At 58.6% G+C, this 13,281-nt stretch overlaps 1 protein-coding gene across 1 annotated transcript; it reads right to left on the reverse strand.

Annotated features, from left to right (window-relative positions):
* Nucleotides 1-4,050: 4,050 nt before the first annotated feature.
* On the reverse strand, nucleotides 4,051-11,163 carry CYTIP (cytohesin 1 interacting protein). Its single transcript, XM_054278416.1, has 8 exons — nucleotides 11,032-11,163; nucleotides 9,511-9,560; nucleotides 8,955-9,009; nucleotides 6,744-6,846; nucleotides 6,542-6,635; nucleotides 6,315-6,384; nucleotides 5,443-5,509; nucleotides 4,051-4,544 (listed from the first exon to the last, which is right to left on the reverse strand). The coding sequence occupies exons 1-8, from the start codon at nucleotides 11,161-11,163 to the stop codon at nucleotides 4,051-4,053; spliced, it is 1,065 nt and encodes a 354-aa protein (XP_054134391.1).
* Nucleotides 11,164-13,281: the final 2,118 nt, after the last annotated feature.

Genomic DNA, 13,281 nt, shown 5'->3' on the forward strand with positions numbered 1-13,281 from the left:
TTCAGCGTGGATGAACATCACCATGGATGAACCTCACCGTGCCCTGGGGCACGATGGGTGCACTTTGCCCTCTGGGGAGCAGCCCCAGCAGTGGGACAGGCACAGCCCCACATACAGCACGGTGTCACAGTGTCCCCCCGTGCCTGGCCACACGCCCTGGACAGCCAACACTGCTCAGAGGGCCCAGGGCTGCCCCTGGAACCCTGGCAGGGTCCCAGGCGAGGCTGGACAGGGCTTGGAGCACCCTGGGGCAGTGGAAGGTGTCCCTGCCACGGCAGGGGGCGGAACAGGGAGAGCTTTAAGGTCCCTCCCAGCCCAAGACATTCCATGGTTCTCTCAGTGACTCTCAGTCACACCTAAGGCTGGCAGGATCCAGAGGGACGTTTGCAGAGGGAAGCTGGAGAGTCACCCGAGCAGCACGGGGGCATTTCTGACCGCAGCTGAACTCTTCTCAAAGCCAGGTTTACATAACAGTGTAATCTCCTGCTGTGAATGACATTCTGTGTTTGTGCAACACAGCATTTCTGGTATCTTTGGGCTTTAGGGTTTGGAAATCCTCTTGTCAAGTTCAGCCCCCGATTAGAAATGGACCCAAACACTTTCCACTGCTTCTATTCATCTTTTGAGTTTGTGTCTTTAAATCAACAAGTTTTCATTATTGTTTTAAAATTAATTTGGTGTGATTGATTTATAAAAGCCATCCTTTGCTGGAAAACGTTGTCCAAGAAAAGCAAACGATAAGGTTTGAATGTGAGCTGACAATGAGCAGGGGTTGGTGACCTCAGGAGGAGAGGCTGAGCGCCCAGCAAGGTCTGGTGACTGGAGAGGAGAAGGTTTTTTCCTATTTTCACAGAACCATTTGGGCTGCAGTATTGCAGGAGGAAAAGGCGGCTGTGGGTTCTTCCCACCACAGGCAGCTGTTTGTGAACAGCTGGGCAAAACCACCCCTCAAGGGCAGGGCAACCTTCCTTCTGCACAGCCCCCACGGGGTGGATTTCTGCCTCTTCAAGCTTTTGAAAATGAAAAGGTTTTATTCTGTCCAATCTGGTGTGGCGCAGCCACGGCTGGGTGTGACCCCACTCAGAGCAGCTGCTCCATGCCAGGAGCACCGGGACTCACTGCTGGCTCTGCCTGTGGATGAAGAAAGAGTGAATCCCCCTGCACAGGCCAGGCTCGGCTGCCCCCGACAGCCACCCGTGCCATGCTCTGCTCTGAGCCCTGGGTGTGGCCAGCACAGGGGAACGGGGGAACGGGGGAACGGGAACAGGGAAATGGGGGAACGGGGCCCCACCGCCGCGGGGAAAGGAAGCGCAGGGTGGGGCTGCGGGATCCAGCAGAGCAGCAGGAGGGACCCAGCACCACATCCCTGAATGTGGGACAGGATGGAGCCCTAAATGCAGCTCCACATCCCTGAGAGTGGGGCAGGATGGAGCCCAACAGTCAGGATCTGATGGGAGGGTCTGGGCAGTGGGCAACTCTCTGATGAGCAGTTAAGTCCCCTGAGAAGGTCAGGCTCTGTTGCATCCATCAAAATAATTGAAAATGTTCAGTTTAAAATCCAATTGCATTCATCGAGGACCCAGCTGCACTCTGCAGTAAACTTGTGTTACCCTTTCAGCCCCAAGGGGATAAGCAGAGCAAAGATCCACTGGCTGCTGGGAGCTCTGCGATCACCCCTGTGCCCAGTGAGAACTCTGCTGCTGGAGGTGCAGAGCCCACAGAGCCCGAGCCCTGGTGTCAGTGCCCCACGCTGCCTGTGCGCCCACCCTGCTGCTGCCCCTCACCAGAGGCACAGCAGGACCCCCCCAGAGTGCTCTCTGCAAGGAGAAATGCCTTTCAAAGGCTGTTGCAGTTGGTTTTATTTCAGAGCGCTTGGGCTGGCCCGTGAGCTCCTTCCTCCCCCGGCTGGGGCTCAGCAGGGCTCGGTGCTGTCACCCACATCCTGTTTGTGACTGCGGTGACAACGTGTCACCGCCATCCTGAGGCACCCCGGGCGTGCTCCCGCCCTGCTGGGGCAGCAGCACTGGTTCAGCCTGAGCCTGTGGGGTGCTCAGGCTCCCCCAGCCTTTCCACGCTCACAGGGAGTGCCTGAATCCCAAACCGTGGCAAGTTAATTAATTCTTTTCATGGCTAGAGGAATCACACCTTTGGACTGTAAAGCTGCAATACTTCAGGGTCCCTTTCTCAGTGCTGGAGCTGTCCATTCCCTTTGGGCCCTACAACGACTCTCACAAGATGTTCTGGTTTTTCTGCCCCTGGTGCTTTTGCATACCCCCACATCTGCCTTTAACTCAACATTTTGGCCAAATGGAACCAGACTCTGATTTGATTTTTTTTTTTCCTCCTTTCAACTGGTGCTACTGGCAATGAAAAGTAAAACCCTATTTTGAGGTAGAAAATCATGGGTCATAATACTGGATCCACAGCACAGGGGCTCCCGGGCTGAACTGCAGGCACTCGATGCAGCAGCATGGACTGGGCATCACCCATGTACAAACCATGGGAGCTCCTCCCCTGACTGTCCCCCATCCTCCTGACTGTCCCCCAGTGTCCCCTGACTGTCCCCCAGCCCCCTGAGTGCCCTTCATCTTTCCCAGAGCCGTGCCATATTTCCAGCTGTTCAATCCCCTCCACAGAAGGTACAGAGGCCAGTGCTGACTCCTCTGTCTCAGCAGCGCTGGTGGATCAGAGCAGTTTTGGGAACAGACTGTGTTTGTTTGGAGCTCACCTCGCAGGGCAGCTGCTGGGTTCAGCCCGTGGTCTCTGAGAAGCCCAGAGAGCCCTGGCACGGCAGCACCTGAGGGTACAACTGCACAGGCTGCCCGGGCAACAGGCGAATGAATGAGTCACACAAGGTCTTGAATTGTATTTTAAGTGCTTCCAGTTGTATTTGAAAAACACCATTAGGCTGCTCGGGCTGAACAAACAGCCTTTTCTATGTGCTGAGAGGGAGCGAAAAACCTCTTGTTGCTCACCTCTGTGCCCATGGTTGTTAATCCCCACTCCACACATGCTGTCGTGTGATCCTTGCTGCCTGAAGCCTCGGCTTCTGGGGAAATCAACGTGAGCAGGTGTGGAGTGCTGAGAGCAGGGGGAACGTGGGACCGAGGGGCAGCTCCTGCACTGGTGGGCAGGGTCTCCAGCACGGCACCCGGGGGGGTCACTGGGTGTCACCAACCTGCCAGAGTCACCAATGATGCTCATCCCTGCAGGACAGCCCTGTGCCTTTCCTGCCTCAGGGAACTCAGCCTTGCCAGTGTCACCAATCCTGCTCAGCCCTGCAGGACAGCCCTGTGCCCTTCTTCTCTCCTGCTTAGGGATGTCACCAACCTGCCAGTGCCACCAACCCTGCTGGTCCCTGCAGGACAGCCCTCTGCCTTTCTCCCCTGCCTCAGGGAGGTCACTCCTGCAGGACACAGAGCTGCTCCAGGAGCATCACAGACACCCCTCAGGGCTCTGCAGAGCAGCCTGGGGACATGTGCACCTCAGGAGGGTCCTCTCCACATCCCCTGGAATGAGGCACTTGGCAAGACGTGGGATATCAGCAGCTGGCAGAGGGTGCAGCTGGCCAGACCAAGCCAGCCCTGGGTTGTCACACCGCTTGTACAAGGGATGCAAACCTGGCAGAGCAGGTTCATTGCACAGCACCCTGCCCAGGCTCTCTCTGCCACACACTCCAGGCTCCATCCTCTTCCCATGGGACTCTGTAACTGGTTTTAGAAGAAGCACTCATTTTATTAAAGACCTTTGGAAGACACTGACTCCGGTAACAGGAAATAAATAGCTATCAATTCCGCATTCAATTAAAAACTGTTATTAACAGTAAAGTTCGCTGAGGAAGTTCTGCAAAGGTTCTTCACATTTTGGAGTCGCTCATTTTTCACGTTAATGAAGAAGAGGTCCGCCGCGTGCTCTGATTGAAAACGAAAATAATTAAAACCCCAGAGCCGCGTGGCTCTGATCAGAGCTGTTGTCCGGGCAGTGCCCCGCGGTGCCACCGCCGTGTGCCCCATGGGGCAGCCCCAGGCCATCAAGGGTGACACTGCGACATCAGACCCGGCTTTCCTCCTCCTCCACGGCGCGCTGGAAGCCGGGGATGAATTTCAGGAGGTGTTTCCGCACGCTGGCCCTGCGGCTCTTGCGCGGGAGGGTGCCGAAGCTGCTGGAGCCCCCGCCACTGTCCCAGAGCGGGGACGCGGAGCCGCTGCTGGCCAGGCTGGCGCTGCTGCCGGCCAGGCTGATGCTGCGGTGCCGCCGCACCGAGGCCCTGCCCGCGGCCCCGGGGCCGTCCCTGCGGAACACGCAGTCATCGTCCAGGCTGGACTGCCGGCTCAGGCTCTCCGCAGCCCAGTCCTCGGCGGCGCTGCCCTGGTAGAAGCTGTCCTCGCTGCCCACCGTCATGGAGCTCAGCCGGCTGCGGGAGCTGCTCTCGCTGGACAGGCGCGGATTGCCCGGCAGGAAGGGGCCCGGCGAGCTGCAGCCGCCAGCCGAGCCGGGCTCTACCGGCTCCAGCGAGCCCAGAAGGGCGTTGTCGTTCACCTCCCCTGGAAACCAGAGAGCAGCGTGAGCCAGAGAGCAGCGCTGGACAGAGGGCAGTGTTAATCAGAGAGCAGAGTTGGCCAGAGAGCAGCGTTGGCCAAAGGGCAGCGTTGGCCAGAGAGCAGCCTTGGACAGAGGGCAGCGTTAACCAGAGGGCAGCGTTAACCAGAGGGCAGCGTTGGCCAGAGAGCAGCCTTGGACAGAGAGCAGTGTTAACCAGAGGGCAGCGTTGGCCAGAGGGAAGTGCTGGCCAGGGAGCAGCGTTGACCAGAGAGCAGCGTTGGCCAGAGGGCAGTGCTGGACAGAGAGCAGCGTTGACCAGAGAGCAGCGTTGGCCAGAGAGCAGCATTAACCAAAGGGCAGCGTTGGCCAGAGGGAAGTGCTGGCCAGAGAGCAGCGCTGGCCAGAGGGCAGCGTTGGCCAGAGGGCAGCCCTAGCCAGAGAGCAGCCCTAGCCAGAGGGCAGCGTTGGCCAGAGGGCAGCAATAGCCAGAGAGCAGCGTTGGCTAGACGGCAGCTTGGCCAGCCCACCCCTCGCCAGGAGCAGCACTCTGTGCCCTGGCAGCACCGAGAGCATCGTGCCCAGCCCTTGGCACAGGGAGCAGCCCCTTCCCACGTGGGCAGCTGCTCCTGCTTGTGAGGTGCTCCCTGCACCCTGGGCAGTCCATACGAAACCCAACCCAGCCCCTTCCCCCGTAATACCAAAGTAAGAATGAAATAAATTTACCACCCACAAAACTCCCAGCCCAGGAGTGATGCAAGGAGCCCTTGGTCAAGCAGCAGCCAAGGTCACTGCCCTGGCACAAAGCGTTCCCAGGCCAGCCCCCCGCCCTCCTGAGCAGGGAAGGGCAGGCAGTGCCGGTGGGATGGCAGAGTTTCACAGAAGGGTCCCCCACACACGTACCGTGCAGCAGGAGCCGCTCCCGGGCCAGCAGCGCCCGCAGCTCTCCCCAGCGCTGGTGCAGCGCCTGCTGTGGGACAGGGAACAGCAGCTCGGTCACTCCAGGGAAGCCAAACAGTGTGTGCAAGCGCAGGTCACCCTCGGGAAACACCCGGCTGTGCCAGAGTTTGGCAAACTTCTTCCAGAACACAGGGCTTGGCTCATGGCTGGGGTGCTCCAGCCGAAGCACTGCCCTGTCCCGTTTGGGAAGGGAGCAGCCTGGAACCTGCCTGGGGAGCACGGAGCCCCCTGCACCCGCTGAGGCAATGCCAGCGCCCTGCTGCAGCCCTGCCCGCCCTGGAGCGCCCACCGGAGCGGGCACCCCACTCTCCTCACAGCAGGAACGGCACAGGCACCCTGCCCGCCCTGGGGGCACGCCTGGAAATCCTGACAGCCCCAGCCACCCAACACCCAGCAATGCGATGCCCTCAGCTGCCCTCCCTCAGCTCTGGGGGTGAAACACAGCGCTGCAGAGCTGGGTAAAGACGCCAAACAGGCGAGGCTGTGCCTGCGGACAGCACAGAAGGCACCTCCCCACCAGCCCATGGGCTCTGTGCAGATTCCCACACCAAACTGACCGGCCTGAGCTCACCCGGGCAGTGCTGGGGTTGTGAGCACATTCCTCCTCTATTTCCATAATATACATTCCTCCAGGTTTCCATAAAATAATATCAGGGGCAGCAAGGCTGGGGTGGCTGGGGGTGCTGGCAGCAGGGAACCCAAGGGTGTCAGCCCTTGCCAGGACCCCCTGTCCCATGGGCACCCACTGTCCCCCATCAGCAGTGAGCCCACAGTCATCTTCACTTGACAGGGGAACAAACAATTAATCCCATTACCTTGAGAGCCCGCAGTTTGGTCTCCAGCTCCATTTTCCTCAGGAAAAAGGCCCCGTTGACAGTCTCTAACCTGTGGGAAGGGTGGTGCTGCCCTGAGGCACCGAGGCTCTGCCCAGCCCAGCCTGGGGATCTCTGCCCCGGGCACTGCAGGGCTGTGGGGCAGCACGGCGCTGCCTTCAGAGGCAGAGGAAAGGAGGCCAAAGCCCACCCAAAGGAGAGACACCCACCTCAAGTAGTTCCCTGAAGACTTTATCAAGTCCACTATTTGCTTGTGCCCAAAGCCCTCGACGCTGACGCCGTTGATGCAGGCGAGGATGTCACCTGCCAGGGACACACGCAGAGGCCAGGGTGGCATCAGCAGCCCCTGCCCACCTGCCCTGCTCCAGGGGAACCCAGGAGGGCCAGGAACGCCCAGGGACAGTTATTTACCGGTCTGGAGGCCGGAGAGGTGGGCAGGGCTCTCCTCCTGGACCCTGCAGACACACGTGCACACCTCCAGGGAGAAATCATTCTGCTGTGGGAACCTGATGGTCTGTTAGTGCCAAAGGGACACAGTTACCGACCCTGGAGCCATGAAAACCAGGTAAATTCAGCGCTTTTTCAATGAGCTGTGATGAGCAGAGCACACTACATGTGAGCGAGATCAAAATGCTATAACCCAACAATTAAAAATGCATTTGTACCGCAGAAAAGAGTAGCCACTTGACAGGTGCCTGTACACAGGGTTTGGGAAAAAAACCCAACAAGCAAGTGTTAAAAACAGGCTGATGCCTGGTGGGTTTTATTTTTGTTTGTTTGTTTTTTGTTTTAAACAAAAAGTTTTACAGCAAGCTGGTTATTCAGCATTAAAACCTCTGTGACTTCAACCAAGAATACGTCAGCATGGGTGGGAATGGCTTTCTGGAAGGATGTCTCATGGGAACATGACAGGATGGGCCTGGGGCTTTCCAAGGGATTGACTCCCATTCATTGGGAATGCTGTGTGGAGGCAGCTGCTGCTCCCAGCCAGCTCAGTTTGCATGGGAGCTGAAAAGACAGAAGATCTAAACTTACTTTTGCTCTTCTGGCCTCTGGAACTTGTCGCCCACACACACATCCCCACACTCCTCGAAGTGCTTCTTATTTTTGACGCGCACATTTAGCTGAACATTTAGTAACTGTAATTACTCTAAATCCCTCGTGTGGTTATGGGTGCTGACAAGAATTCAGAAAAATGCAAACTGCGGTGCCGCAGCCTGTCCGGGTCCTGCGGCAGCAGGAAACCTTTTCTGTGACATGCAAATTCCACCTGGGTTTCCTGGAAACCTGCCACTGCCCCTTCCAGCCCAGGGACAGCTCATTGGGAGCCCACATTTCCCAGCCAGGGTGGAGCAAAGGGGGGGAGGCCGGGGAAGCTCAGAGCTCCTCTGGCCAAATCCCCCCGTGCCCTGGCGTTTCCAGCCTTTGGAACCGCAGTTAAATTGGTGCCTAAACTGAGAGTGACGAGTGAAGCATGAGCTCCCTGCCGATGGACACCTAGGGTTTCACATCACCTTATTCTGCTTTGCCTGAATTTATCTCCTAGTGATGGAGCTGCAGCTCCTAAACACCCTCAGTAGCTGACGGATGCTGCCTCTCTGCAGCCCTATGCAGTGCTCACACTGAATGTATGTTCAGGAAGAAAATGTGCCAAGAACAATTATTTTTAATCAGAATGCCACGCTTAATGAAAATCTGCCCTGACAATTTACACAAAAGCCCAATAATCGACTCAATTATCCTCCCTTCTGAAAGCTCTCCTCTGTTCACGAGCTGAGTGCTGAACCCCTCATTAGTCACACACCCAAACTGGGCAAAGGTGAGCTTTTCCTAGCACACTAATTTCACAGAAAACACTTTTTCCCCTTGTGTGCGGACAGAGGAAAGCACTTAGAAGGTGCCCTGCTGCTGGCAGGCAGATTCCTCTGCTCCCAAAGTTATGCCTTTATTGCTGGGATCACTTTTCAGCTTTACCCAGGATTTCAGCAGACCTGCTGATCAGGAGTTACCTTTCTCACAAAAACCCAAAAACACAGAATCTCTCCCTAGCAGTGCTGCTGGTGACATTCTGGTTCTCCTGCTTGATGACTTACTGACTTCTACACCAAACAGAATCTCTTCCTATATGATTTAGCTCCTGCCCCAAAAGTCATGCTTAGCAGGTATTTATGGAAAAGTATTGTACATCTTCCTGAAAAGTACATATCTCTCCGTGCGGATTAAAGGAGGTAGCAAAAAGCCAGTATAAGGTAATTTTTAAGAGAGTTTTTTGGTCTTTCTCATTTGAAAATATTCTTATATACAATTCTCCCAAAAATATTCACTTATTTTTGGAGGAAAGAAGGCACTATCATTGCCTCTGATTTGGATTTGGATGGGATTTCTCCTGCATTCAACAGTCTTGTGAGAAGGCCAGAAATTCTCATCTGTGACGTTCACCATGAAAAAATCCTCAGAGAAACATCCCTGTCTTGTATGAGGGCTGTAATCCCTTCAGATTTCACAGGCTCTGACAGCCCCTTCCTCTGCTCTGGCCTGCCTCGGCTGCTTTGGGGGTTATGGCACTTCAGACTCCGCACCACATTTTGTTTTTAGTGAAACTACTTGTCACTTAGGTCTTACCTGGATTTCAAACCCAAACGTCTCTTTGTCTTCTTTCAATATAGAAACGAGGTTCCTGCAGGAGGAGCACACAGAATTCACGGGAGCTGCTCCTTGTGGGCCTCATTTCCACCCAAAACAGGGGTGTCCCCCCATTGTCCCTCCCTGTGCCATGGGGTGTCACCACGCTTTGGGGTGTCACCACACTGTCCCTCTCTGTGCCATGGGGTGTCACCACACCATGGGGTGTCACCATGCTGTCCCTCCCTGTGCCTGCAGGGTGTCACCACGCTTTGGGGTGTCACCTTGCTGTCCCTCCCTGTGCCTGCAGGGTGTCACCACGCTTTGGGGTGTCACCTTGCTGTCCCTCCCAAGGTGGTGCTGCCCGTTCCCATGCCCAAGCCAGAGGTCACAGCTGCACCTGCCGATCCCAGGTGCTGGGTACCACTCTGTGCCTCGCACCCCGATCCCACCTGGGCTGCCACAGTTCCTGGCACGCACCTTTCATGCAGAACAAGCCAGGAGCAGTGACTCTAGAATCACAGAATCACAGAGTCACAGAATCACAGAATCATACCTCTGTGGCTTGGTGGGGTCGCCCAAGGAGATGGATCTGGACAGGGCAAGCTGTGAAACAGGAGAGGAAAGGCATCAGTAGGTTTGTGGTTCTTTGAGGCATTCAGATAAAACCAGGAGTTCAGAGATGAACTAAAAACAGCTGCTGGCATCCCACCAACACCTCTGCCTTGGTCAAAGGAGAGCTTGAACTTTCTGACCAGGAGGAAAAGCATCTGGAGGCCAAATCCTCCTGTCAGATGCTGGTGGCAAGCTCAGAGCACAGATCACATCTCTGTTGTGCCAAGAACTCATCTCACTTTCGTCCCTTTCCTCTAAAATTCTGTGTGTGTTTACAAACTGAGCACTGCCAGGAGAGGCACCCCGAGGCAGGGAGAGCACACCCTGGGCCCTGCACAGCATCTCCCGCCAGGCCCTGCTCAGGCCAGGGACGCTGTGCCTGGAGAGCTCCCTGGGAGAGCCAGGTCTGTGTCAAACACGGCCTTCTATTGGGTTCTGCCCCTACAAGTGAGCCGGGAATAAGGAGTTGCACTGTCAGTGAGAGGTCTGTAGCCAGCAGAGCGGATGTCTCCTCAGCAGGATGAAGTGGTGCCACGGTGTGACCTGCTGCAGAAACAGCCCCTCATGGACCGGGTGCATTTACTGCGAGGGACAAGGGCAGGAGAGGGGGGCCGGGTGTAATCAATCCTTCTGGGGGGCATGAGAGGGCCTGGGCGAGGGAGCCCTGCCCTGGGCACGGTCCCTGCGGTGCCACCTTGGCCCGGGCGTAGCTCAGCTTTGCCAGCCCCAGCCACAGCAGCGCCACTGTCACCTCAGCACTCCCGGCCCCCGAGGGCTCCGGTGGGGCTGCAGCCCCCGGGGCACCCCCTGCCAGCCCGGCTCTGGCCCTGCCCGTCCCCTCACACGTGTGTGCCAAGGGAAGGTCCAGGGCCCCTCTGCAGCCGAGCAAGCACAGCCTGGGGAGCACAGCTATCGCAGCGGAGTTTCTGGTTATGCTTTCAGATCCTCACGCCCCACAGGCACCTTCTGTAGTGGTCCCTCGTGTCAGACAAACAGCCCAGAGCTGCGCTGCTCAGCCGACCACCAGCTCGGTTCTGTGGGAACCCGGGGAATTGTGCTGCCCTGTGCTGCTCTGGGGAACAGCCCAGCAGTGGAGCCAGTACTGAAACACCCCAGATCCACACGGAAATGGCTCGTGGTGTCATTGCTGCCAGCCCTGCAGGACAGGGCAGCCAGGCCGCCTGGCCCAGGTAATGCACATTCGAAGGAGCACTCAGACAGCACAAACCCTCCCTGGCTGCCAGCAGGGCTGGAGATGCGGAGTCCAGCCGGGCCGGGCTCAGCTGCCGCCGCCCTTTGCAGCCCGAGCATCCCTCACTCTCGCAGAGCTCCCCACACCGCCAGCGCTGCCAGAGCTCCCCTGGCACCCCAAACCAGCCCGCAGTCGCCCTCCCAGCCCTGCCCAGCCCTGCCCGGAGCACAGAGAGCCCGGGGTCCGTCCCGGGCTGGGCACGGCCCGTACCTGCCTGCGGCCGCGGGGCAGCGTGCCCACCGTGCTGGCCAGGTGCTGCATCCTCCTGCCGTCCGCGGGCGGTGCCGGCTCCTCGCAGGAGCTGCAGCTGGAGCTGGGCTGCAGGAGCCGCCGCAGGGCCATGCGGGGCTCGGGGCGAGCGCTGTGCCGTGCCGGGCTCAGGGTGAGCAGTGCCAGGTTCGGGGCGAGCGCTGTGCCTTGGCCGGGCTCGGGGCAGCTCCCGAGGCTCAGGGTGAGCGCTGTGCCAGGTTCAGGGTGAATGCTGCGCCGTGCGAGGCTCAGGGCAGCTCCTGGGGTTCAGGATGAGTGCTGTGCCGTGCCGGCCCCAGGTGAGCTCTGTGCCGTGCCAGGCTCAGGGTGATCTCTGTGCCGTGCCCGGGTACGCCGAGCCCCGTGCCTGGCCCCGCTGCCCCGCTCCGAGCAGGGCGAGGGCGGAAGGGCCTCCACGTGACCTGTGGTTTAGGTGCGACTTACACAAATCCCTCCTAGCAGAGCCCCAGGCCTCGGTGCGCCTTGTGCTCACACGGGAGTTAACAATCGGGCTTGGCAGTTGCGGAAATCTGCTTAATTTTTCCATTCCTGAGCACAGCTCCCACCGGCAGCTGCTGCTCTGCCAGGGTTTGTCCTCACCGCCCTGCCCGCCCCGGGCACTCACCTGACCCCAACCTGTTCACTCTCTGACTTGCTCGGCATCCCCGGCATCCCTGCACTCACCTTTGGCAAGGATGGGAAAGCGACACCGCCCTCGGCTGGTGGTGCCAGCGCAGCTCCTCCAGCTGCAGCGGGAAACGGGAGCTGCAGGCCGGGAGCAGAGGCTGAGGCGGGGCAGGGTGAGGGCAGGACAGCGCCCTCAGCCGCACTCGGGTCACCCTGGGGACCGAGGCACAGCAAAGACCTGCAGAGCCCCCAGGGCACAGGGCGCTGCCAGGGACAGGCACGGTGCCAGGGACAGCCCTGGCCAGATGCCATCCCTGCACCTTTCCTGCATGGCCAGAGCTCGAGGAACATTGATGGCTCTGAGAACTTCTGGCTGGGTTGGTTTTTCTCTCCAGTTATCACCTGACCTGGTGTTGCTTCAGCATGGCTTTGAGTAGCCTTCAGATTCCCTGCTCCTGGACGAGATGGAGAGGCACAGGCAGCAGCCCTGGGCCTGGGGAGTCACTGGAGTGGGTGCCTGTCCCTGCTGCCCTCAGGCACAGGTCAGCAGTGCAGGAGGACAGGAGAGCCCTGGGCAGAGCAGTTTGCCAGCCCTGGCAGCCCCCAGCCAAGCCCTGAACACCCACGGAGCCCTGGCACCATGGAGCCCTGTGTCCCCACTGCTGGACACAGCCCTGTTCCCTGTGGCCCAGCTGCTGGCCCGGCTGGCTGTCAGTGCCCTGCAGCAGCTGCTGCCACAGGCTGGCCATCCTGACAGACACTCACTGGGACAGCTCTTGTTGGGACAAACACCAGGGGCAGAACTGCGCACAGCAGCCAGACCTGCACACAATTAACCCTGGCTGGGATGTGAGCCTGCAAGGGGAAAAGCAGGGCCCCAGTATCAAAACAAAGAAGTAATAAAAACACACGGGTTACTGTCATTTTTCTGCGTACGGACCTTTTACGTACCTTGATGAAGCATTGCCACACACACCTGTGACTGCCAGCTCCAGCAGGAAAGGCTGGCAGGGCCCAGGCAGGACAGGGGGCAGCCAGGACTGTGGGCTGAGGCTGCTGGGCTCTGCCTGCCAGCTTGTGGAAGCTCAGGGCAGGCTGGCATGACAGATCAAGGCAGAGCTGCTCTGCACACCTTCTGTAAGGCCCCTGCCTCTGCCGGCTGCAGCCGAGGAGCTGCAGGATGGGTGCCCATGGAGGAGGGACAGGGATGGGTGCCCATGGAGGAGCTGCAGGATGGGTGCCCATGGAGGAGCTGCAGGGATGGGTGTCCAGGGAGGAGCTGCAGGATGGGTGCCCATGGAGGAGCTGCAGGGATGGGTGCCCATGGAGGAGGGACAGGGATGGGTGCCCATGGAGGAGCTGCAGGGATGGGTGTCCAGGGAGGAGCTGCAGGATGGGTGCCCATGGAGGAGGGACAGGGATGGGTGCCCATGGAGGAGCTGCAGGATGGGTGTCCATGGAGGAGCTGCAGGGATGGGTGCCCATGGAGGAGGGACAGGGATGGGTGTCCAGGGAGGAGCTGTAGGATGGGTGCCCATGGAGGAGCTGCAGGATGGGTGTCCAGGGAGGAGGTGCCCACACTTG

This window comes from Melozone crissalis, unplaced genomic scaffold, assembly GCF_028551555.1.
Source record: "Melozone crissalis strain CALT ecotype California unplaced genomic scaffold, PUWL_Pcris_2 ptg000023l_1, whole genome shotgun sequence".
In the NCBI taxonomy this organism is placed as follows: domain Eukaryota; kingdom Metazoa; phylum Chordata; class Aves; order Passeriformes; family Passerellidae; genus Melozone; species Melozone crissalis.

Excerpts from the sequence above, each read along its gene's own strand:
- CYTIP (XM_054278416.1), bottom strand. The coding sequence starts at position 11,163 with ATGGCCCTGCGGCGGCTCCTGCAGCCCAGCTCCAGCTGCAGCTCCTGC. Across the intron at positions 9,561-11,031 it reads TGCCCCGCGGCCGCAGGCAG|CTTGCCCTGTCCAGATCCAT; the intron begins GTACGGGCCGTG and ends CCTGTTTCACAG. Across the intron at positions 4,545-5,442 it reads GGAGCGGCTCCTGCTGCACG|GGGAGGTGAACGACAACGCC; the intron begins GTACGTGTGTGG and ends TCTGGTTTCCAG.